The sequence below is a fragment of the Falco peregrinus genome, chromosome 4 (assembly GCF_023634155.1).
Source record: "Falco peregrinus isolate bFalPer1 chromosome 4, bFalPer1.pri, whole genome shotgun sequence".
NCBI classification, from domain to species: domain Eukaryota; kingdom Metazoa; phylum Chordata; class Aves; order Falconiformes; family Falconidae; genus Falco; species Falco peregrinus.
In genome coordinates, this window is record NC_073724.1 from 103,409,369 (window position 1) to 103,433,951 (window position 24,583).

Sequence of the window (24,583 nt, forward strand, 5' to 3'; positions counted from 1 at the left end):
AGCACTTTGCCTAATGAAGGCTATGTTGGCTGCCTTTGCCAAAAGGACACATTGGTAGCTCATGTTAAACTTGAAGTCCATCAGGACCACCAGGTTCTTCTCTATGAAGCCACTTTCAAGCTGGTCAGCACCCAGCCTGTACTGGTGCCTGGAGTTATTCCTCAGTGTATGTAGGACTTTGCACTTCCCTCTATTGAACTTCATGATGTTCCTATCAGCCCATTTGTCCAGCCTGTCCAGGTGCCTTTGGATGGCAGCATGATCCTTTGGTGTATTAGCCACTCCTCCCAGTTTTGTATCATCAGCAAACTTACTGAAGGTATACTCTGTCCCGTCATCCGAGTCATTAATGAAGATGTTAAACAGTACTGGTCCCAGTATCTATTCTTAAGGTAACACCACTAGTGACTGGCCTCCAGCTGGACTTCGTGCTGTTGAGCAAAACCTCCTATGTGCAGCAGTTGAGAGCTACTTGTTAAATTCACAATTTATCTTGCCCATTTTCATTAGTTTGTCAGTGAGGATGTTACAGGAGACAATGTGAAAACCCTTTCTAAAGTCAAGATAAACACTGTCTACCATTCTTTCCTCATCCACCAAGCCAGTCATCTCATCATAGAAAGCTATCAGGTTGCTCAGACTTGATCTGTCGTTCATAAATCCATGCTGACTTACCGCTTTCCATGCGTCTGGAAAAGGTTTCCAGAATCTCTAAGCATGTGGAGAAAAAGAAGGTTACCAGGAGTAGTCAACATGGATTCACCAAGGGGAAATCATGCCTGACCAACCTGATAGACTTCTACGATGGAATGACTGGCTGGGTACACAAGGGCAGGGCAGTGGATGTTGTCTATCTTGACCTCAGCAAGGCTTTTGACACTGCCTCCCATTACATCCTCCTAGGTAAGATCAGGAATGTGGGTGAAAGTGTGTGGACAGTGAGGTGGATTGAGAACTGGCTGAATGGCAGAGCTCAGAGTTGTGAACAACAGCACAGAGTCTTGCTGGAGGCCTGTAGCCAGCAGTGTTCCCCAGGGGTCAGTGCTGGGTCCAGTCTTGTTCAACCTATACGTCAATAACCTGGATGAAGGGACAGTGCACCCTCAGCAAGGTTGCTGATGATACAAAACTGGGAGGAGTGGCTGATGCACCAGAAGGCTGCGCTGCCATTCAGCGAGACCTGGACAGGCTGGAGAGCTGGGTGGGGAGGAACCTCATGGAGTTCAACAAACGCAAGCGTAAGGTCCTGCACCTCGGGGGGAACAATCCCATGCACCAGGACAGGCAAGGGGCTGACCTGCTGGAAAAAAGTTCTGAAGAGAAGGACCTGGGAGTTCTGGTGGGCAGCAAGTTGCCCATGAGCCAGCAGTGTGCCCTTGTGGCCAAGGTGGCCAATGGGACCCTGGGGTGCATCAGGAGATGCGTGGCCAGCAGGTGGAGGGAGGTGATCCTCCCCTCTGCTCTGCCCTGGTGAGGCCCCATCTGGAGTGCTGTGCCCAGTGCTGGGCTCCCCAGTTCAAGGGAGACAGGGAACTACTGGAGAGGGCCCAGCGGAGGGCTACAAAGCTGATGAGGGGACTGGAGCATCTCCCGTATGGGGAAAGGCTGAGAGAGCTGGGCCTGGTTAGCCTGGGGAAGAGAAGACCGAGAGGGATCTTATCAGTGCATACAAGTATCTTAAGGGTGGGTGTCAAGAGGATGGGGCCAGGCTCTTCACAGTGGTGCCCAGTGACAGGACAAGGAGCAACGGGCACAAACTGCAACATGGGAAGGTCCACCTGAATATGAGGAAGAGCTGCTTTACCTTGAGGGTGACAAGCGAGCACTGGAACAGGCTGGCCAGAGAGGTTGTAAAGTCTCCTTCTCTGGAGATTTTCAAACCCCACCTGGACGTGATTCTGTGCAACTTGCTCTAGGTAAACCTGCTTTTAGCATAGGTTTGGACTAGATTGTCTCCAGTGGTCCCTTCCAACCCCAAACATTCTGTGATTCTGTGATTATTTGCTGCATCATCTTTCAGGGATCAGTGTGAGGCTATCTGGTCTGTAGTTTCCTGGATCCTTCTTCTTGCCCTTGCACAACCTCTCCCTTCCCTCCCACTTTCTCCCTGGACCCAAATAACAAATGCAACCTTACCACTGTCAAATGCCAGGTAGCTGCAGCCTCCCAGAACTCGTGGAACTTGAGTGGCCAGCACAACATGTGATGGGCCTGTGCCTGTTGATTTCCTTCTCTCATCTATGATACAGTACCTAGAAAGAGAACAGAGAGGCTAAAATGTCCGTTCTCTCTGTCAGTTGGGCAGAGAGCCTCCCAAAGTCACCCCCTGCCTTTCCAGGGCTCTGACAGAGCTTTAGGAAAGACCAACAGCTTGAGGTGTGACTGTGCTGTAGTGGCAAGGCCAAGAGCCAAGGATGGTGCTGGCTACTTCAAGAGCCATGCTCATATATGGCTCCTACACCCTCTCTAAACAATGATTCAGTCACATGCCTCAGCAAGCTCTTTCATGATGAATTTCACTTACTGCTGAATATCAAATCTTTATTTTAATCTAGATTTGTTTTATTGTATGTATGGGTCTCTGCCCAATCATATATTTTTCAAGCAGTCACAGGTATAACATTAGCAATATCTTCCACAAACATACAGACAAATTAGACAACAAAAGCCACAACACAGACCAATCCAGGACTTGCAGGGAAATGAGCCAAAACCTAGTATAGCTTTCCTAGAATTAGGAGCAGAAAAGTTCAAGTACCTCTCTAGAAAAGCACAAATCCACCGAGAATACAGCATTTCAGGAGACAACATGCACATTAGCTGAGATGGTGAAGAAAGGATATGAACGGCAAATGTGGGAGAGTAAGAGAGAGGGTAAGAGGGATCATATTGAGAGAGGATGTGTCTGGTTGGGGGACAATGTCATTAATGTACTTCAAGGGCTTGAGACCAACTTCATATAATACTACTGTCAATGACTTCAGCATTCACTGGTGCCCAGGAGGGTTTAAGTCTTCTGAAGGCCCTGTGTCCTATCAGCCAGCCCTGAGGAGTGTCTTGGCTCCCTAGGATGTCTCAAATGGCACCAGATGTCAGTTTAAGTCCTTTGGTTTGATGAATAAAAGGAAAAAAGTTATTTTGTGTTAGGCCCTGTTTGGAGTAGCTTGTGCTGTGTATGTCAACCGTGATGGGGGAAGGTGGTTTTAATGTGGGAAGGATGTATAAAGCATGTTTCCAGAATGAAGAAGATGCTTTTTTAGACAAATTAAAGCTGAGATGTTAGGGATGCTTTATCTTAACATCTTAACAAACACAGGCTTGGAAATTTAAGCTACAGAACATAGGCATGAGTGTGCACACACAGATACACGCATAAAGATATGTGAGAACATCTGCAATGACTCCACTGAACAAGTAAACCAATACTATATCCCATGGCTAGTTGGCTACTGCATCTTCCCTTACCTTTGCATCTGACTAAGGAAATACAGGAGAGAAGAAAGAAGTAAGGATGCTTACTTGGCACAAGCTAGAAGCCTTTGGCTGCTCTGTGGCTCATCAAAGTGAAACTGGATGAGGAGGAATTTTCCTTCTGACGATTGTGCAAAAAAATTACTGCAGACAATGAAATAGTCTGTTATTACTTTATTCATAAAACCATATCTATTCTTCACTCTCCCTGATGCCCCTCAGCCCCTTTCCCCAAAACACCAATCTATAATGGCAACAAAGAAAGGTGAGAAGTAAATATTTCCTCACCTGAGTTCCTTCCGGAAAGAGTATTCGGTGTCAAACTGGCTTAGGAAGAGGCAGTAGATTTTATTTTGAAGTTTAAGTGCCTTCCTTATCTTTTCTAAATCTCTCTCATTTAGAAGTCTTGCATGTGTAGAAACCTGCCGTGAAAGGGAAATAAATTCCAGGGAAATACTGTGTAGTTGTTGTATTACTATCCCTAACAGGTGGGAAAATTGAAGTGATCCCCTTCTGGATCTTTTCCAGTGCTTCCTAAAGTCAAGACTCAGAAATGTGCCCTGCTTACAGGGAAGAAGTTTGTGAATATAGTCAATAACCAGAAAAGCCCTGATTCCTCATGCCACAAGACTTAGACTTCAGCTTCATCCTTAGGAATGACTCAGATGCTGTAAGACATTGACTCCAAAGGAATCCTGCTGGAAGATGTGCATGAGCACTGCAAGCCTTGAGGGTGGAAGAGCCTATCCATGCAAAATTAGGGGGCTAGCATGATGGTATCCACATGTGACTCTACTGGGCTGACTCTCCCAAGGCTGTGGGCTCCTAGTACTGTAGATTCTGTCTGGGGATTCAGCTGCTACCCTTTTAGGGAACACAGGTTCATGAGCTCCTGTGATAGTCACTGGAGAACTGATCAGGATGCTTTCTGTGGCATGCACAACTGAAAATAGATGTCAGGGGGCAGTGGACTTGATCCACAACCTGCAGAATTTCAAGAACTACCTATAGTCTTGCTGGAGGCTTGCTGAGATCCCCACAGCATCACCAGTGATGTTTGTCACTTGTCTGCAGGCAATGAATGATGCCCGGATATCTTAGCCTTGAACCTCCAAAGCCTTCAGAGTTAGGAGCTGGCATCCACTCTCTGTTTGCTAACAGATTCACCACACCTGGCTCAAGAGGAGAAACAGAGCCTACCCTGACTGCAGAGGACCACAATGCAGAAGCCAGACACATGTATGATACAACTGACAGAGCAGGGACCAAAGAGGACAGGCAGAAGCCTGTCACTGTTCAGCAATGGAATTTATCCAGTGTCTTAATGGAGGTTGTATGGCAACCTTCCTCATCTGGAAAATAAAGACTACTCTCACTGCTTTACCGTGAAGCACACATACCTGTAGGCAGAGCCCACCAGTTGTCTCTTTCCTTGGATGCCATTTAACTGCCTCTTCCAAAACATTAGCAAGGCTGTTGTGCTTCTGCTCTTTGAAGTACAAGTCTTGGATCTTCTCAGCATCATCCAGAAGGGAGTATTTAAGGCGCAGGATGGAGTCAGGGGTTGCACACTGAACAAGTTTCCTTTTGGCAATAGAGAGTGCTGACTCTTCATAGGGCTCAAGGACACCGCAGGACCTGCCCTGAGTGCTCTCCAAAGCAACAGTTGCAGTCGTGTCATTGCTGAAGCCGATGAAGACATCCTGTTCCTTGGGGCTGGGCTTGGCGGACAAAACATTGGTGAACTTGCTGCTGTCCATGGAGACAAACAGCTTGGTCCAGGTCTGCAGGTCCTGCTTCAGCTGTTGCTGCTGCCAGTTTAGGATGGTGTTCATATCCAAGTAGTGCTTCTCCAGACGGTTCAGCAGTGGTGTGGGGAACTGGGCATAGACTACATTCTTTTCCTCTATCACAATGAGTCTGAACTCATCCTTCACACGGCTTTTCACTCTGTGAGTGCCAAGACCCAGGTCCACATAGTAATTTCCCCCCAGGGTAACGAAGCACTGGTTGAGTGCATCGTAAAGGCTCTCATAAAGGTTGTGTATATTTAAAAGAATAACAGGCCTGCCTATCTCCATACAGATCTTCAGTCTGCTGACAGACCGGCATACCTGGGAATAATCTTGGTCCTGTGGAAAACCAGAGCCAAATATGATTTCACAGTTCTCAGTATCTATAAGCTGTGTCATCTGGATGATGTGGAAAGCTGCACGGTTGGTTGTCAGCAGCAGGAGGTATCGAGACATGAGTCCTGCCTGCTGTTTGCCCATATTTTCCTTCAGTAAATGAAGTGTGTGGCTGGTTTCCAAGTCAGGGGGCAGATACACCTCACTGATGCAGTTTCGGAAGAGCTCAACAGGATTGATAAAATCAGAGCCTCCAAAGTTTCTCTGAATGGCCTTTATAATAATCTCCTCTTGAGGGATGCACTTCTTGTCCTGGGTGTAGGACAGTATCATTTTGATCAAGCTGTAGAAATCACGGAGCCCAAAGAACTCATTTTTTTGTGTTTTTAGCACCTTGCAGTAGAATTCTGCCAGTGAAGGGAACAAATTCTCAATGCTTTCAAGGTGAGGCCATGCAGAGCAGATTCCCTTTGCAGTTTTAACGAGCTCTTCTTTGCTAGGGTCAGTCCGAAATACAAGAAGACCCCTGTTCATTTTGGCAGGGTCTAGGGCCCAGTTTGAAATGCCCACAAAACCAACTTTCTGGTAAGCTTCTGGGTTTTCATCATCAACACTTCCATCTTCAAGAAGAGGATGCAGTGTCTTCAGTGGCATCTCTGTTGAGTCTTCTGCAAGACCAATCTCATTCAGGAGGACCACGGATGCAAACTCATCCAGATTCTTCCCCTTCTGGAACTGTGCACATTGTCGGAAAGTGGAGATGATCCCTTCTGGCTTTGAATGGGGGCTGCACTGAAAAGACACCAGCTGGATCTCCTTGAATCTTTTGAACAACTGGCTTTTGGACAGCCTGCCCTGCATGGCATCCACTGCAATGGTTTTAGACAGGGATTTTGAGCTTCCTGGCTTCCCAACCAGAAAGAGTGGAACTCGTAAGTCCATGCATAGAACTGTCATGAAGATGTTTTCCCTCAGAGCATCATTACGGGCAGTTGCCTCAGGAATAGAGAGGTTATCAAGAAATACCTCTTGGCAAAGCTCAATCTCTTGCTGCAGCTGGGATGCAGGGACAGAAAAACATTTTGCGACCTCCTCCAGGTAATCTTTGCGGTTCTCCAAAGATACATAATAGCAAGCTCCTACTGAAAGGACCAAGGCCCTTTCTGCATCATTTAAGATTGGCTTCTGTTTCTTTTCATACTTCTTCTCATCAATCTTCGGAAATAGCAGGTCTCTCAAATTATAAAACCACAGTGCAATGTTCATGCAGCGCTCTATATCCCGAAGACTGGCAATTCTGCAGTCATCTTTATTCTTCCTAAGGAACTTTTGAGAGGCTGAAATGACACTGGTAAAGATGTCCAAATTTCCAAAGGCAATCTTGGTTTTCATGGTGGATTTTACAATCTCTCTGATGTACAGGTTCCGTGTATTTTCATTCAGCTCCCCAAAATCCCAGACCAGAGGCAGTAAGCTAGGTGGAAGGGGCTTGACCCGATACACCAGCTGCCGCAAAGGAATAGAGCCCAGTTTCTCCAGTGTATCTTCACTCCGGACTCGGTACCCCAGGCCAGCTTTTTCAAGTTTCTCTATGGTTTCCTTTGTGTGCCTTTTGTAAGGGTTGCAAGCAGCTACTACTTTTAAACAGTCAGTGATAACCTCTCCGTTTACACTGTGATCACACAGCACCTCTTTGATCGCAAAGATAGCTTCTGATGTGTTGGCTTCATCAAAAAAGAGTACAGTGTCAACTTTGTGCCTCTCTTCATTGATGAGTGCCAGCTCGATTGCCTTCCTAACCTTCTTGTGGATGGTCTTGGAGGTAGTGCCACCATGGACGCGTACCACCACCATGTTCTGCATGTCTCTGCCTGCCCTTTGCAGGTTGCACATGAACTGCACAAGCTTTGTCTTCCCACAGCCTGTTTCGCCCATGATGATTACAGGGATCCCACACTGGAACCGCAGGTGAATGGCAAGCATCTTCATGGTGTTGTCCAGTGTCAGCTGGTATGATTCATCTGGATCCTGGGTGCAGCTCACACCAAAAACTCTGCAGAGGGTCTCCAGCTGCATTGTTCTAGGCAAGTCTTCAAACTTCTTATTGAAAGGAACATTCTGGGCTTTCAAGGTATGGTATAAATTACCTTTGATAACATTACTTTCTAAAACAGCCTGAGAATGGGCATCAATAGCATCCAAGTTATTGTTGATGTGGAAACCTAAGAACTCCATGGAGTGATTGTCTGCATGGAAGAATATATAGGGGTGGCACTCTTGTTCCCATTTTCGTCTTAGCTGGTACTGTCTCATAATGCTGTTTTCCTCATCATCATTTCCTACACTTGACACACTCTCATCAGAGATATCAAGAGAGGGTACAGCAAAGTCCTTGGACATGGTGATCATGAACTTTACCACAAATGTTTTAAACCCCTGGAAATCTTTTCCGACTGCTGGGCTACAGAAAACTGATTTCTCACACTTCCTTAGCTGGAAGTTTAGGAAATGAGTGAAGTTGCTAAGCTCAGTCCAGGAAGGGTTGTGCCTCCCACAGAACTCCAGTAAGATCTTCAGGCACTCTTTCTCTGTCCCTTCAGTCCTCTCAGGGATGAAAAGGAAACTGTCAAGGTTTTCCTCCCTTTTATATCTCCTGAGGTACTGGTAAGACCTTTGGAAAGCTTCACTCTTTAACATGTCTCGATCGAAGTATTCCTCTTTCATTTCAGAAAGACAACCAGAGCTGGGGTGTTCCAGCAGGTCAAGTACCTGCATTGGTGATACACATTTCACTGTAGGAAAAAGATCCAGGAACTTTTCTTCTGTTTCATTGGACACCTAAAAGAAAGTCAGTAAGGCATGCACACATTACAATGAGGACAGTTGCCCAGCCTTCTGCACGAGCTTTTTATTCTGTACATAAATAAGTCAGGAAGCTAGGAAAAGCATATGTAGGTCAAATTTGTCCAAGCCTCCACGAATGCTCCCAGGTGGATATATACCAGCCTGCCCATAACCTGTGAGGTCCTGGTGCTGCGTGGATGCCCAATGAAAAGCTAGAATCGAGCAAGCATGATTATTTCCACCATCAAATGATCTGCCGAACAGATAGGTTTCAGCACAGGGTGCTCTCCACCTTCATCTGCTTTCTCTAATTAGTAGGCCACAATAGCTTTCCTTTCCAAATACTTGGCCAGACTCACCTTGCAGCTGTGTCAACCAGCCAAAGGGGGCACATACAGCCCCCTTTGGCAAGGACCCTCACAGGTTTATGACCCATACCATGAAGAATCACTCCCTTTTCATTTGTTCTGAGCTGGTGTTGTTAATACTGTTTGATGCTACTGGTTCTTGTGTTGGAAGAGATGGTGGATGCTTTCTCCCCACTCACCCTCTCCTGGCCACTCATAATGTTCTTTCTCCATCATATCCCTAATTTCCTCTTTTTGGGTGTCCTTGCTAATTTCTCATATAAGAGACTTCCATTATTTTTTGAACATGTGGGATGTCTATATTGCACCAGGAATGAACTGAAAAAAAGCCCCAAACCCTGCACAGTGCCTTACATTTCCTTTCTGGACTAGGCACATGCTGGAGCTGCTTGTTTCTGTATAGATAAGCCATTACTCCATTGGAGAGACAGATGCTAAATTATGCATAGTCTTAAAAGTGACTTGGGATTTAGCGGTTTTACTGCAGGTGCAGACCTAGTTATGTTAACATCCTCCCTTACTGTTCCTCTGACCTGAGCACACCACTCCCAAAGCAGTACCTCTTGTTCCCTTGTCCTGATAACACCTCTCCCTTTTGCCAGGTACTCAATCAAGTAAAGATGAGAGGATTTACACTTCCAGACCAAGCCGTTGGGACTCTGGATGTGTCTTAGGATGCACAGCTCAATAAGCAATCGGTAGAGACCTCTTGACACCTGCCAGGGAAGAAACATTTGCAAATTGGTGAAGGAAATATCTATCAAAACACACTTATTCTACTACCACAGCAGGTAGTAGTACCTGTCGCCAGGTTACAGCTTTGCTCCAACTCTTGTGCAGGACTGCTATTCTACCAACACTGAGACATTTATAACTGTTAATATGATGGGATGCTTGGTGCTCTGACCTTCTGAGGTAGAAATAGGTTGTGTGGATTCACCCTCTGCCCTAAGCCCGCTACCTTTTGTTTAAATAAAGCCTCTTCCAGAGAAGTACCAGACTGGATGTGAGATGGAGCTTCCTGTGTATGGGGGCTTCTGTGTCTGATCACTTGGTTTGAATTCAGCCATCCTCCAGTGCCCTACACTCTGATTGGTACACTGTAAGAGGAAAGATTGTTTTTATGAAATGGGACCCACATCATACAGCTTCTGCACCTGTGGGCATGGAACAAGGCAAATGCAGGCACCTGAGCTTCCAAACTGTATCTAGAACTCTTGCTCACTTTAAATTTTAAGCACCTGTTCCTACTACTGTATGTGAGAATAAGCCAGCACAAGAGGCTGCACAAATACCCTCTTCTATAAAAGCTTATGAGATCTTGGACACTCCATGTTCAGCCACCAAGACAAAGACTCTTACCACTGGTGACACATCAATATGGAAGACAATGGGCCGAGTTTCAGTTGGGATTTCCTCAACAGAGAGTAGCTCCTTCAGAAGGAACTGGAAATCAATCTCTGACTCCAGCAGCCTAATGGTTTTGTGAACCACTGGTAAATCACAAAGCTGGGCATGGATCTTTTGGAGGGTGTTGTTCACGAAGTGAGACTTCCCTAAGGAACAGAAGCAGAAGAGACGGCCAAGATTCACCATCAGAGTCAGTCTCTCCCTTTCCTGTGCACAGTACAGTCTTGTTCCAGACATCTGAACTCCCTTCAAACTGAGTAACCATCTCTCAACAATCTCTTTACAACAATACCTGGGACCAGATCCCAGTCACATGAAGGACATCTTCCAAGTCTATGCTCACAATTTCAGCAGTATGGCCCATTGCAAGATCAAACTCATGCCCCCACTGCAGCCCCATTGAGGTTACTAGTACAGACATAGCCAGAAGGCCTGGATCCTGACCAACTCACCTTAGATGTGCCCTATAAAATATCAGAAAAGTTCACTGTCTAAGGAGACATGTCTTGAAAGGTTTCAGAAATGGTAGGAAGCATGGCACACCTTGCTGAGACTTGCAAAGGGCCTGCAGAACACTTGTCCCATTCTGGAATGGCAGATGGACACTAGCTGGGCTAGCCTATGGTCCTTCAGAAGACATCCAGGCTTATTCAGGCAACTGACTCCTGTCTCTATGGTCTAGCTTATCCTAAGGAGACAGTCTTGTTTCTTGCTCTTTCCCAGAGTCTCACACCATTATTTTTTTCTCTTTAAATTGGACAACTGTAGCTCCCTCAAAGTTCATGTTTTCTAGACTGCATTGTCATTCCCCAGTCACCTGGAGTCTTTCCAGGTGGCCTAAAACCTCTCTTGAAATTCACTACCCAAAACTAAGCATATGTGAGGAGAGTAGAGGGCTTTCAGTTGTATGCCATGGTCCTCTCAAAGCTTCCTGGTTTGAGACATGACTCACAGTAGGACTACTAACACCTACCCATTCCTGCTTGATCTGAAATGATGAACTTCACATTCTGCTGATAGGGTTCTTCGAAGGCCTGAGCCATGGGGGCTGTCCCACAAGGCACTTTGAGATGTGTGCTCAAGTATGTCTGGATTTCTGTCTTAGAGTAGCACGGGATAGTAACTTTGTAGGTGTTGAAGGCTGTGATAACGTAAGAGTTGTGAGCTTTGGCATCACAAAAGATAATGAACCTGTACTCAGGGACTGTAGAAGATTGCAGCAGGCTGAAGAAGTGGGTCTCCAGTTGTTTGGAAACTTTGTACGCTAATTTCTCAGCACCTAGCAAGCAGTAGATTTTCTGGTTTTGAGAATCAGATGAAAGAGCTCTCCTAACTATCAGCTCCACTTCTTCCTCCTCTGTGTCAGGTGTGCACACCAGAACCTCATCATATGTTGGGACAGGTGCTGTCTCTGTGTGTCTGTAAACGGAGAGCATGTAGAGCAACATTTCCTCTTCTTTACACATGATGAGAGAAGGTTTCCTGGCTTCAAGGCCTACTGGTAAACTTCTCTTGATACATGTAGTTTCAAGAGCTGCTAACTGCTTCAGTGTTTCTCCAAAAACATCCAGGCTGATGTATTTGTCTGATACAAGTTCAGGGTATTTCTCCCAGTAAGCTTTCCAGAGCAGACACACCTTGTCACAGATGAATTGCAAACTCTCAAAGAAGGTGATCAGTTCACCTTCTGCAAGGGTGTTAAAAGATTCCTTGTTGACATCTATGTTCCTATTTTTAAATTTCCTTGACTTCTGCAGAAAGGCTTCTCTCTGCTCATCATATAATTTGCTCAGATTTTCAACCAATTCCTTGTCATCACCTTGTTGAAAGGCAAAACTCATGAGGTTCTGCTCTGTAACATCAGAGTCTGAAAGGCAGCTCTGCAGCGCTGCCTTTGCCACTGCTGCATCGTAGCCAGATTCAGCCAGGCTGTTGATGAGCTGGGGAAAACGAACGACATAGTTATGCCAGGTAACAGATATTTCTCCTGCTGATGTGTTGACAGAGTCGAGTGGAGTCATGAGGGCTTGTTCCAGGGCTTTTCTAATATCTTCTGCTTCAATATCACGCTTTACGACAGAAAGCATATTAAGAACCTGTGGCTCTATTACACTATTATGGGCTTTGGCTAGTTGGCCACATAAATAGAAGAGCTGAGGTGAAGTGAACAGGTTGAGATGATAGTAGGTGTCCCTTTGAGTCTCCAGATATTTCTTCCATTCTACCAGGCAGTACTCCATTGCTTTGCAAAGCCCATCTAGCTCCTCCAGGACGGGTCTGGTGCTCTGAACAAGGGTGCCAGTAATTCTAAATTCTGTGTAAACTTGTACTTTGTGTTGGGGATTGCAGTAGATGTCAGCCTTCCAGTCTATGAAGAGGATATTGCCAGCTCTGAGAAGATGCAGGTACAGCTTTGCAACCATTTGAACTTTTTCCAGGATCTATAACATGCCACAGACAAAACATGGAAATGGATTATCATGTATTTTCAACAACTACTGAATACTTTTCACATTACATTTTCTTCCAAAGATCTAGTAAAACCTGATAAAAAAAAGAAAGAAAAAAGAAAAAAAAAAGAAAAAAAAGGAAAAAAAAAAGGAAAAAGGGTTTGGCTCAATTTTTATAGTTCTTCCCAGGATATATTTGTTGACCAAGGAAATGCTCTAGAAGTGCGTGTTTTCCTGGAAGACTTCTACTACTATTCAAAAATATCTTTTCCATAGTAACGTGCACATGCCTACAGGGGGAAGGAGGTCCATAGAGGAAGGACAGCTCCATTGTCTCAGGTAGCAAGCAAATCCCACCCCTGAAGATTATAATGAGCTGTATCCCACCCACTGAATCACCACCTTCAAGATATTTGGCCCTTGTGAGGTTTCTTCACCTCTGACTGAAGTACTGCCCTGCCTACAATTGATCAGAGAGCAAGCAGTTGGAGTGTGTCCTCAGGTATGTGAGAGAACACCTCACTTCAAACATCTGAATAAACAGCTTGTATAAGAAATAAGAAAAAGCCATTTTTTGTATGTGAAGCATCTGGCTTGGGGTGGGTGTGCACCTTGGGGTGACCTCCATCACACTCCTGGAGTCTCCTGTTTCTCTTCATTCACTGCAGCAGGAGCTTAGATAGCTTGCTTGGATGGAGATACCCACATCATTAACATGCAGAATGAGGCCAAGACCTCAGAAAGTCAGAGTTCCACACAGTCCACCATCAGCTTGCAAGGCTGTAATTATAATTTGCCTTACACACAAGATTGGTACCTCTGTTCCTGAAGAGCCAGAGCTGAAGGCCAAGGATGTCTCCATGAAATAATTTTAGCAAAACACCCCAAGCCTTATGGGCTGTTTTCCAAGCACATATTGGTGTTGCATTGTGGCTTACCTCCAGGAAGCGGTTTGCCTCCTCTCTGCCTTGCTCAGCTTTTGTGGTGACCAACATAAGCTTGTTCTGAAGCTCTATGAGCTGAGCCAGACTGTATCCTTTAGCCTTCTGATCTGTCTGAGATGCTTCCTCTTTGGCATCCTTCAGTAATTGCAGTGAAACACAGTCCTCAAGGGTAGCCTAGAAAGCAGGTAACAGGATCAGCCTCGTTCTGCCTCTTTTCTGTGTAATTCCCCATCCTTGTGCAATGGCCCTTTAAGAATGGTAGTAGTACATTCTTGCATATCACAGCCAAACATTAAGTTTTCCCATGTCTTAAGATGTGTATCATTCCTTCCCTCTTCTGTTGTGCAGGGCTCACTCTTTCAGGGAGTGCTGCAAGCACCATTTTCCTTGAAAAATGGAGTTGGCTGTTCTCATTTTAAATCTTTCCTTTTCCTTTTTTTACTTTCTCAGTGAGCAGATAAGTTATTTTTTGCATTAAAATATTGCTTCTTTTCCTCCCTGGGGATAAAAAAAGTCTGTTTTGCCTTGAAAACAACCAAGGATTAATGGAAAATGTGACACAAGGTTGTGCTTCTTTCAAACCTGACTAGAGATCTATTTGCTATCTGACATACTCCTTGGAAATGAATTTCAAGGATATTAATGTCTTTAGGCAGAAACAACCCACTGGAAAGCACTCTTCAGTGTGGAGAACCATTACCTTGAATTTTTGAGGTGCTGAGATGATAAAAATCCCTCTGTTGTTTATGTCTCTGGCTTGAGAGATTGAGGAACGTTCTATAGAGCCATAAGAATCATGAACCATCTGTATCCACTCTCTGTTATCACAAGAATCTTTCTGTTAAAAAATAAAAAGCAACACAAAAAACTTCACAACAGAATGAAAGCTAATACCTATTTGTCAGCTCTGTAAGGACAATTTTGGTAAGAATGGGGGTTTTTTTGTGCCTGCTGCACCTGAAGAGACAAAGCATAGCTGTTGCACCCAAGTCTGCATCTATCTGACAAGCTTTCCAAAAGCCAAAGCCAGTGAATAAGTATTTTGTGAAGCTGCTGTTCTTTGCCAGTCTTTAGGCAATTTGGAGGAAGGGAGTCAGTTAAATGGTACCCCGAGTAGGATGTTAGAGTTTCTGTGGAGAGGATTATGCAAGACAGTGCTAGACTAGACTTTCCCAAAATACAGAGCATTGGATTCACTGTATTCTGCACATGACACCTAATGGGTTTCCTCCATTTGCCCTCACAGAGGCATGTGAGGTCTTTTAAGGTGTCCTTGCTGAACTTCAGTCCCAAACAGCATAGATTTCTGTCCTGGTTTCAGCTGGGATAGAGTTAATTTTCTTCTTAGTACAGTGATGTGTTTTGGCTATGATGTGAGAAAAATGTTGGGGTTTAGTTGTTGCTGGTTGATGTTTGTACTAAGTCAAGGACTTTTCAGTTCCTTGGGCCCTGCCAGCCAGAGGGCTGGAGGGGCACGGGACATTGGGAGGGGACACAGCCAGGACAGGTGACCCGAACTAGCCAAAGAGGTATTCCATACCATATGACATCATGCTGAGTGTATAAACTGGGGGAAGAAGAAGGAAGGGGGGGACATCTGACATTATGGCGTTTGTCTTCCCGAGTAACCGTCACCCATGACGGAGCCCTGCTCTCCTGGGGATGGCTGAGCACCTGCCCGCCCAGGGAAGTGGGGAATGAATTCCTTGCTTTGCTTTGCTTGTGTGCATGGCTTTTGCTTTACCTATTAAATTGTTCTTATCTCAACCCTTGAGTTTTACATCCCTTTCCAATCCTCCTCCCCACCCTTCTGGGTGAGGGGGGGTGAGCGGGCGGCTGCGTGGGGCTTGGTTGCTGGCCGGGGTTAAACCATGACAATTTCTCATAAATTTTACCTCATATTTGCTATGCCTACTTGGATGTCTTGACTCCCCCAGGGCGTGGCACCAGACTTTGGCAATTAATTCCTCTAGTACAAGTGCGAGTAATTTTGGAACAAGGGATTTGTAGACTCACCAGCTTCTTGGGCAGATTATGGTCTTTTGCAGTGGCTTCACTGATGAATGACAGGGCTGCAGAGAAATGTTCAAATCCAGATGTGGGTCCCAGGTCAAATATGATGGGTGCTGAAGCAGTCACGGCATCACGGAAGAACTGCACTTTGTCAATATCTATGTCATTTTCACCTGCATAAATTGAGGCCAGCTCCACAAATGCAGGGATTTCCGTTTTGTCTGTAAATAATAAAGAAAAAAGAAAAAAAGATAAAATCAAAACCCGAAACACATAGTTGAGGAGCTTCATAGTTGAGGAGTTCACATTGTTGATTAATACAATGCCTCTGGCTGTTGTGACAAGTAGGGATTAACGGATCCCTTTCTATTATGGCTCTTATCTGATGACTCTATTACATTCCAGTATAACTCACCTTTTATTATGGTTTTGATCAAGGAGACAAAGCCTTTCCTTGTGCATTCAAGAAGTTCCCTCAAAAAATCCAGCACCGCTTCTGGAAGGTTGCTCAAACTATTTTTCACATTCATTAAGTCCTGGGTCATACAATCAAGTGTCTTATTCCTAAATTCCACCTCTTCCTGCAAAAAAAACCCAAGACATACTGATGTTTGTCCCTTGGTAAGAGAAGAGGGAAACTAACCTCTGCCTCCACCCCACACATCCAAGTTTCATCAGCCACTCTGGGTCTTTTCCAAAGGGCCAGCTCCCCAGGGACTTCTGTTGCTCTCATCCAATCTATGTAATAGACCCAGTCTGGTTATTTCAGTACAAGTCCATGCAGCAGAGGCACAGAGTTATGATATAAAACTTGTCTGACATCTGCATTGAAGTCCTGATCACTAAAAGGACCTTTCCACAAAATTTAAAAGGTCTGCTCAAATTTTAAATTTCTGGGGAAACCTGTACAAAACATGGAAAGCTATCCAGAGTACAAAATGTTACAGAATATCTAGCTGCTCCTTGGGAGTTACACTTGCAGTGCCCCATCACTGCTACTATAATAACAAGGTTATGAAAATATAACATTTTAGCTTTTACAGGACTGGAGCAATCAGAATTGGAAATCTGCAATAAAGAACATGTGAAAGCCAAAGGAAGAATTGCTGGTGTTGGTGGAGAATATTTGGTTGGGATCTGTTATTTAACTCCTGGAGTTTCTAATTCCTGGTTCTGCCAGAAACTTTCCATGGAGGTTGGGGAAAAGAATACTTCCCTGTCTATTCCAAATCACTTGATAAGGATCCCTTGATGCAGAATTTGGCTGCTGATGCACAGATGCCTGCATCCATCCACCTCGCACAGTTGCCTCAGATGCCTTTGGGCATCTTTAATGGCACTGGGAACTCATTTGTGGACAAGCAGGAGCCTGACTAGGGGTGAGCTGAATCACATTCCTGACTCCACTATAAAGGTGCCAGGCTAAAAGGGACACTGCTACAACAGTGACATCTATATCCCAGAAGAAAAATTCCATCCACTGTGTCCTGTATGATTTAGTTAAAAGTTAAGACACAAAAGCAGAGGTCCCCCATTCAGACCTGCCAACACAGAAGCCACAAGAGCACTCAGTATAAGATATGAATATCTTATACTGAGTAAGTATAAGTAAGTAAGTGTGTCCTACTTACGTATTTTGTTAAGTCGTCGAGAATCTGAAAATTTCCATTAAACTTAAGTGTCTTCCGCAGTTCATCAATCATCTTGGCAGTGCTCACCACTGTAGACAGGGTCAGGTAGGTTTTAATTTTCTCAACTGCAGCATCTACCCAGGCAGCTTTTCCACTCCCTTTCCCTTCACTCATCTCCATAATTCTAAACTCCTTTGTGAGTTGACTCTCATTTGTTAACTGCTTCTCAAAATGGCTCTGCAAATTCCCAAGGGTGATGGAAAAGTCTTTGAGGGCCAGATAGGTACTCTGAAAGTCTGCAACAGCTGGCTTATAAATGTTTTCTTGCACATCTTCTATCAAGAGAATTTTCTCTTCAGGGATTCTGGCTTTGATTTCTTCTGCTTTTTGCTTCCAAAGTCTTTGAAAATAATTGCTTTCCTTTAAGATATGAATTTTTTTCATCATGTCACTGTATTTAGAAAGGAAGTGCAATTCAGGAGCTTTCTTCTTGCCATTGTTAGAAAATCTGCTTACAGACATCTGATCCTTAAAACATCCTCTTTTTCTGATGCTTTTCTTCACAGCTCTTCTATCCACTAAATAAGATGGAAACAAGAAAAATTCAGTGCATTTCTCCAGCTAGAAAGACACTTGCTCTCAAAGCATGGAAATATTTTGAACCTGACTGCAACACCAAAGAGGCAGGGGTGTGGGCTTGTGTGGCAGGGGGAGATGTGTATTTGTCTTTGTGGCAAAGTTATTGGGTAAAAACTGAATCCAAGATCAACACCAAAACAAACAAGGGGTAAAATCAATTGTTCCATGATGAGGAAGGGAACCTTCAAACCATAGCCTTGAAACTGTGGAACATGAAACATGTCTGTACTGTTGGAAAACAGCTTGGCCCTGATGTAGAGGTTGAGGAGACTTACGCCAGCATTTGGCTTACCCCAGCTGGAGAATCACTTCTACTGATTCCTGAACCCAATCCAAGAACTTCAACACTGGGACATGCATGTTCCATTGTCCAGCAGAAAGAGCTCGCTGGTCAGTCTTCCCAACCAACATACATTTTTTTTCCCTTTTGCTAGTTCTGTCCTCTTTTCAGGTCCCAGATCTTGTGTGAAATTCTTTGTCCTGTCTGAAATGCACTTTGACCCTACAAACACTTGTTGAAGTAGCTAACCCAACCTCATATGTCTCAGAGAAATGAAATACCTGGCACTGTTTAATCTTCCCCAATGGAAAGATTTTTCCAGTATTCTGAGTTCCTTCTATATATAAACCCCTACCAGACTTTCCTCATTCCTTTTATTCTTTAAAGAACTCCCTGCTTACTCTGTCTTCCCAGCTACTGCTTGCCACTAGACAGTCACGCAGCATTATCTCTTGGAGGATTTGCTACCAGGTCTTTATTTCAGGAGACAGGTTCCCATTCAAAAACCATACAGGCAGTCCAATCCTCTCAAATAGAATGGTATGGTACCTCTTATCACATCCCCTATGCTGTTGCATAGATGTAGAAATGAGAGTCTCTGCTGCTTCTGCTCTTCCAGTTGTGCATATTCCTCCCTTCTGACTTCCAGCACTGTTGCTATACAGCTGGAGACAGAGGAATCTGAGGAAAGAAACAAACAAAACCACTCATGCCCAGACCTCCAGATATAAAGGATTTTTGAGAAAACCACTTGGAGAGAGAGAAGAGCTTCTAGAAACATAACCATTGCTGTTACAAAAAAAAACAAAACACAAGCTTGAGTTTGCACAAAGGCAGTGTCGCTGGATCTAAAAGCAGCAGTATCAATCCGGAGCTGTTCTGATGTGACCACTGCCAAAGCCTAAAACACATGGATAAAGATTATTATTGCAGAAGAATTTGAAAGAAATTTCTTCCAGGTTTTGTAAAATTTACTTGATTTATTTTGAAACTGGCCTGTGATCTTGAAGGTTATTCTGTAATCAGCATAAATAACAACAGAAAAATAAAAACTAAACCCACTAAACTAAACTGAGTGGTGTGGTTGACATGCCTGAGGGATGAGTTGCCATCCTGAGGGACCTGGACGAGTTCAAAATGTGAACCTCATGAGGTTCAGCAAGGCCAAGTGCAAGGTCCTGCACCTGGGTTGGGGCAACCCCTGGTATCAGTGAAGGCTGGGGGATGAAAAGATTGAGAGCAGCTTTGCAGAGGACTTAGGGGTACTGTCGGATGAAAAGCTGGACATGACCAGGCAATGTGTGCTTTCAGCCCAGAAAGTCAACTGTGGCCTGGGTTGCATCAAAAGAAGTCTGGCCAGCAGGTTGAGGGAGGTGATTCAGCCCATCTTTTCACTCTGGTGAGACCTCACCTTGGAGTACTGTGTTCAGCTCTGGAGTCCTTAGCTCAGGAAAGACACGGAGTAGCCCCACAAAAATGATTAGAGGCCTGGAGCACCTCTCCTATGAAGACAAGCTGAGAGACTTGGGGTGGTTCAGTCTGGAGGAGAGAAGGCTCCAGGGAGACTTTATAGAAGCCTTTTAATACTTGGATGGGTCTTGGGGACAGACTATTTAGTAGGGCCTGTTGTGATAGGACAAGAGGTAATCGTTTTAAACTAGAAGAGAGTAGATTCAGTCTAGATGTAAGGAAGACATTTTTTACAATGAGGGTTGTGAACCCCTGGAACAGGTTGCCCAGAGAGCTGGTAGATGCCCTGTCTTGGGAAACATTCAAGGCCAGGTTGGACGGGCTCTGAGCAGCCTGATCTAGTTGAAGATGTCCAGGCTCATTGCAGAAGGGTTGAACTAGATGACCTTTAAAGGTCCCATCCAACCCAACCTTCTGTGATTCTAACACCACAAATAGAATTCTCTAAATAAATCATAAGAACACTTCAATATTTTAATTGCTATCCATTGTACAGAGAAAAGCGTGGCTTTCTGTCCTTCATAGTGTTAACAGGGCTAAAAATCTTGCCTATATTCAGCTTTCATATTTTTTGCCTTTGTGTTTGTTCTCTTGCAGATAATTTTTTGGTTTCTTTGTATTTTATATACTTTTGCAATGGATATATTTTCTATTTGCCCCATTGCATGGGAAAACACACCACATGGAACTACTGTTTGGGGAAATAAATTTGGAAACTGTGAGCTTACCACAGATGCACAGTATATTCTGAAATTGCTCTTGATGCTGCAAGATGATGGACAGTACATTGCAGGAGATGTCTCCTGAGAAAACTTGGTGCTTCAAATTGTAGAAGAAATCAGAAAACTGGGAAAGCAGGATTTTTACTTTTTCACTGATCTGACTTTGAAGCTTGTGCTCTGATTTTTCTGTAAAATAGATGAAATCTAGTGATAGAGCAGTGATTTCAAAAGAAGCAGTTTCCCCACTAGATTCCTTTTTAACATACATCCCCAAGATGAGCTAGCAGCTTCACAGCACCCCACCTCCAAGGCATGAATAGCAAGGGGATCTGTTATAGCCACCTTTGCGAACTGGACAGATTTGGTTGTTTTCCACTTAGGTGGCCAACACCAGCATTTGGCAAAAATGTTGCATTGTTCTTAGTCAGTGTAAAATAGCATTTTTCAATTGTTTCAGGTACATTGAAAACAAAACGTGTCTTTTGAGGACTCTGGCCTAGATTTGGTTATAATCCTCCTTCATGTCTGAGACAAACCTCTGGGGTGTTTAAAAATTAGCATTTCTGTTACTTTTTTTCACTGTCAGAGAGTAATTTATTTTAATACCCATATTTTTATTTAGAAAATGAAACACCTCCCATGAATGTGCAACAAAACACTATTTCAACTGCAAAAAGAAACTGAGATTCTTCTTAGTTTCTGAAATGAAACATAATTTTTCCAGGATATGTGATTATTTTGCCTCTTCCATTTTGCATTGCCAATAAACTTGGCAGATCTCTGAACAGAGCTACTGAAGCCTCATATTCCTTTCTAGCAAAAGAAAGAACTTGATCAGAAACTACACCCAGCTCCATGGTTGAACTTTTGTTTGGTGTGGGATTTTAGTGATACATGCATCAGATGTTGCTTGGCTCTCAGAGCCCACCAAAGCTCACTTCTAAAACAAGAATTTTAAAAAAGCCATTCTGTGGGAAACTCACTGACAGCGTAGAGTACATCACAGGTCACAGGAGAGCTGAGCGTCTCTGTGAGAACTGCTTCTCTGGTGTCAACAAAGCTTACATTTTCCAGCATGCTCATCTTGTCTGAGAATATTTTCTCAGCAACAGCAGAAAGCACTTTCCTAGCAGTTGACCTGTCTCTCTTGAGGACTTCGGAAGCCAATTTTCCTAAGATGGGCTCCTGTAAGGACAAGAAATTTATCCTCTTAGTTGTAAATAAGCTTTGAAGAACCTGTACCTTTACAGAAAATTCCTCTCCCACTCCATTAACCCACTGCAGGCCAAATGATTACAGCTAGCAAGGTAGGTCAGCTCGGTGTGACAGTAGGTAGAGACTCCCAGCTGTGCAAGAAGGGATGTTGCTATTTAGAGGGAAACTCCATACCTCACTTTTCATAAAGTGTTTAATACTTTGAATGACACAATCTGTAAAGCAGCTCTCCAGATTTGTATTCCAACACTTGTCCTTCTTCATGAATTCCAAGTAGAGGTCCAGACGTTTTCTGTTATCTACCTGCAAGAAGGAAATACTTAAGCTGCATTTTTTTTCTGGGGCCTTGCCAAATATCATTGGGTTCTCACAGTGCAGGAGGCTTCTACACTAGCAAGGAGCTGACTGCTTCAGCCCTCATCATCCAAACACTGACTGGGACAAAACAGAGCATCCTGGGATCAGGAGAAGTCTGAGCATCACCCCTTCCTGCTTGGAGTTAAGTAACCATAACTTACTTTCTCCAGCCAACTTTCTACCATGCTGTATATCAGGCTTTGCCATTTCTGAGTCCATTCCACACAGAGGATCTTAAATGAGAACAGCTCATGGCACACCTGTGGCAAAAAAAGCAAAGCTGGTCACCTGGGCCTCAGGGTATAGATAGACCTTTCAGGGTGGGTGATTATCCCTTCTGTGGGTTCTTGCTACTCACATTGACAGTTTCCAGGAGCTGTTTATTTCCCATGAGTGGTCTGAACAAGGATTTTCCCAGCCACTCCTTGATGTAACCTGCATACTCATTGAACCTTTCTAAGATAAACTGCTGAAATTCCTTGGAAAATAAAATAAATAGAAAAAAAAAAAAAAAGAGAGAGAATTGGCAAGAAGAGCCAGATTTTCACTCTAGCTTTTGATTCTTAACTACTACGTACAGAGTGAAAATGAAGTTCTTCCCATAACTATCAAGGGTCTCCAAGAAAAAAAATGGCTGGCAGACTTTGAGATACTACCATCTTTCTTTGCACCTCTCTGTTCATGCACACCCTCCTCATTTGCGCCAGCACAAATTCCGACAGTGTTAGAATAAGTAACTGAGAAAGGTAGCTACATACTCTGCTGTCATTCCAAGAGTTGGCCATGCCTGAATGAAGCAAACCTGAAATCCTGGCCCTTCTCATGAAAAGACATGGGTATGTGTCTTCATGAAAGCTATGGGTGTTGGTTTTACCTGATTTTCTTGCAACACATCTGATTTTTCAGCAAACATGTCAAGTATCCGTAGCAGTGACATTATCAAGGTAATAGGCATTGCATAACTGTGCTTTAAGGAAAATAAAAGCAACGCGTATGTTGAATTCAGACATGGCAAGATATCCTCCTCATGTGTGGGCTTCATCAGCTGCTTGGAACCCTGTGGCAGGCACCTGTGGACAGAGGAAAGCACAGTACACTCCGTGCCTAATTCTAATAGCATTTGAATAACAGTCAACACAAACTTAAGGTTAACTGTCTATTTGCTGGACAATGCTACGCAGTCTCTGCCAACCACAGCCACTTATGTGTCTGAATTTGGAGCTGAATCCCACAAGGTGAGGTGGAGGTAGACTGTTTGACAGGACAAGTTCCCCTGTGAAACTCCTTCCCATATACTCCTCAGCCCCAGAGGGGTTTAAAAGATTGTGACATACAACTAACAAAGAAAATTACTACAACCTCCCTTGTTCTGCTCAACTGCAAGTATAGCCATTCCTTCTCGCCTCCTCTACAGACCTGTCCCAGTATTTCTCCTCTTAAAAGGTTAGCACTTACAAGTCCTTGAACCAGAATGCCATCCTTTCAGCAATGTTGTCCACAACTCCATTCAAATCCTTTTCCTGAATAGAAGGTAAAAACATACACTGAAAACAACTGTGAAAACACCTCTATTCCTATAGCTGAGGTGGTATCCTATGAAAACTGGTAAGTGTGGGACCTTATGAGAATTTTTTTTCTGCCCAAAAGCCCAGTACTTCCAGATGGAAAGGCAGATATAGCTGCTATTAAAACAATTGCTTTAGATCCCACAGAAGCCACATGTCTCCAAGATCTTTGAAGTTTGGAGGATGGTGTGGGAGTGCTTAGGTCAGATTTTTTCAAGTGCAAATTAGAGCGTGTTGGGCGTAAATCCTATAATAAGCATAAAAAAGTAGATTTTAAGTGGAATTCCTCTCCAGGGCCTCAGAGGATATTACAACAGCCTAGTCGAAACATAAGTGAGAATGGCAGGAAGTAGGATCCCACAAACAAACTAAATTTTGATTTAAAAATAATCACTCCCCTCAAAATGCAAGTTAGAACTTTAACTTCCTTCTTTCATCCTTTTCCAGCTTTAAACAAAGTTTCAATGGCTTGATCTCCACAGAGTTCATTTTGCGTGCTGCTTTTGGGGACAGGATATAAAAATGGCTTAAAGTTTCTAATTAAAATTCACTCAATACAGCATTTGCTAGCCATTTTTCCAATGAGGCCAAAAACCAGTGAGATCCCCTTGCCATTTCTCTGTTGCCACTTCTCTCAAAACATGGGTATTGTATTGAGCTCTTATTCCAGGGTCCTACGATTCAACCCTTTTGGATTTGTTGAAAATTTCTTCAGGAGCCAAGGAGGCTTTCTGGCTCACCTGTAAAAAATTGCACAACTTTCCATAGCCTAGGAAAGAAACAGTAACAAGAAATCGATCTATTACTGTGTATGTTGTCTGATTGCCTTACATGCACTTGGGATGGTTTAGACACGATGTTAACAATGCGTTGGTACACAGTATCCAGGAAGAGCTGAGGTGGAACCTTGATTTGGAGCAGAGAGTCCTTGGTGAATTTCTTCAGTGCCAACATCTCCAAGACTGTCTTTGCCAGAGGAAAGCAGTTTTCAATGAATGACTTGTGAATCTCTATCATCGCCATGACTTTCCTATGAAAATGGACCATCAGCAGCAAATGAATTTTGGAGCATCAG

At 43.9% G+C, this 24,583-nt stretch overlaps 1 protein-coding gene across 3 annotated transcripts in view; it reads right to left on the reverse strand.

The window, feature by feature from the left end:
- LOC106112616 (E3 ubiquitin-protein ligase rnf213-alpha-like) overlaps positions 1-24,583 on the reverse strand; it is a 66,014-nt gene that overhangs the window by 28,791 nt on the left and 12,640 nt on the right. For all 3 annotated transcript variants that reach the window (XM_055801965.1, XM_055801964.1, XM_055801966.1), the window contains 21 exons: positions 24,340-24,538; positions 23,399-23,463; positions 22,818-23,013; positions 22,302-22,421; positions 22,105-22,203; positions 21,761-21,889; positions 21,355-21,556; positions 20,378-20,557; positions 18,729-18,860; positions 17,261-17,838; positions 16,045-16,210; positions 15,633-15,850; positions 14,317-14,454; positions 13,611-13,790; positions 11,196-12,663; positions 10,175-10,368; positions 9,373-9,528; positions 4,872-8,438; positions 3,760-3,893; positions 3,520-3,615; positions 2,137-2,252 (listed from right to left, as the gene is read on the reverse strand). In XM_055801965.1, coding sequence (XP_055657940.1) covers positions 2,137-2,252; positions 3,520-3,615; positions 3,760-3,893; positions 4,872-8,438; positions 9,373-9,528; positions 10,175-10,368; positions 11,196-12,663; positions 13,611-13,790; positions 14,317-14,454; positions 15,633-15,850; positions 16,045-16,210; positions 17,261-17,838; positions 18,729-18,860; positions 20,378-20,557; positions 21,355-21,556; positions 21,761-21,889; positions 22,105-22,203; positions 22,302-22,421; positions 22,818-23,013; positions 23,399-23,463; positions 24,340-24,538 — 8,333 coding nt within the window. The remainder of the gene's footprint in view (positions 1-2,136; positions 2,253-3,519; positions 3,616-3,759; positions 3,894-4,871; positions 8,439-9,372; positions 9,529-10,174; positions 10,369-11,195; positions 12,664-13,610; positions 13,791-14,316; positions 14,455-15,632; positions 15,851-16,044; positions 16,211-17,260; positions 17,839-18,728; positions 18,861-20,377; positions 20,558-21,354; positions 21,557-21,760; positions 21,890-22,104; positions 22,204-22,301; positions 22,422-22,817; positions 23,014-23,398; positions 23,464-24,339; positions 24,539-24,583) is intronic.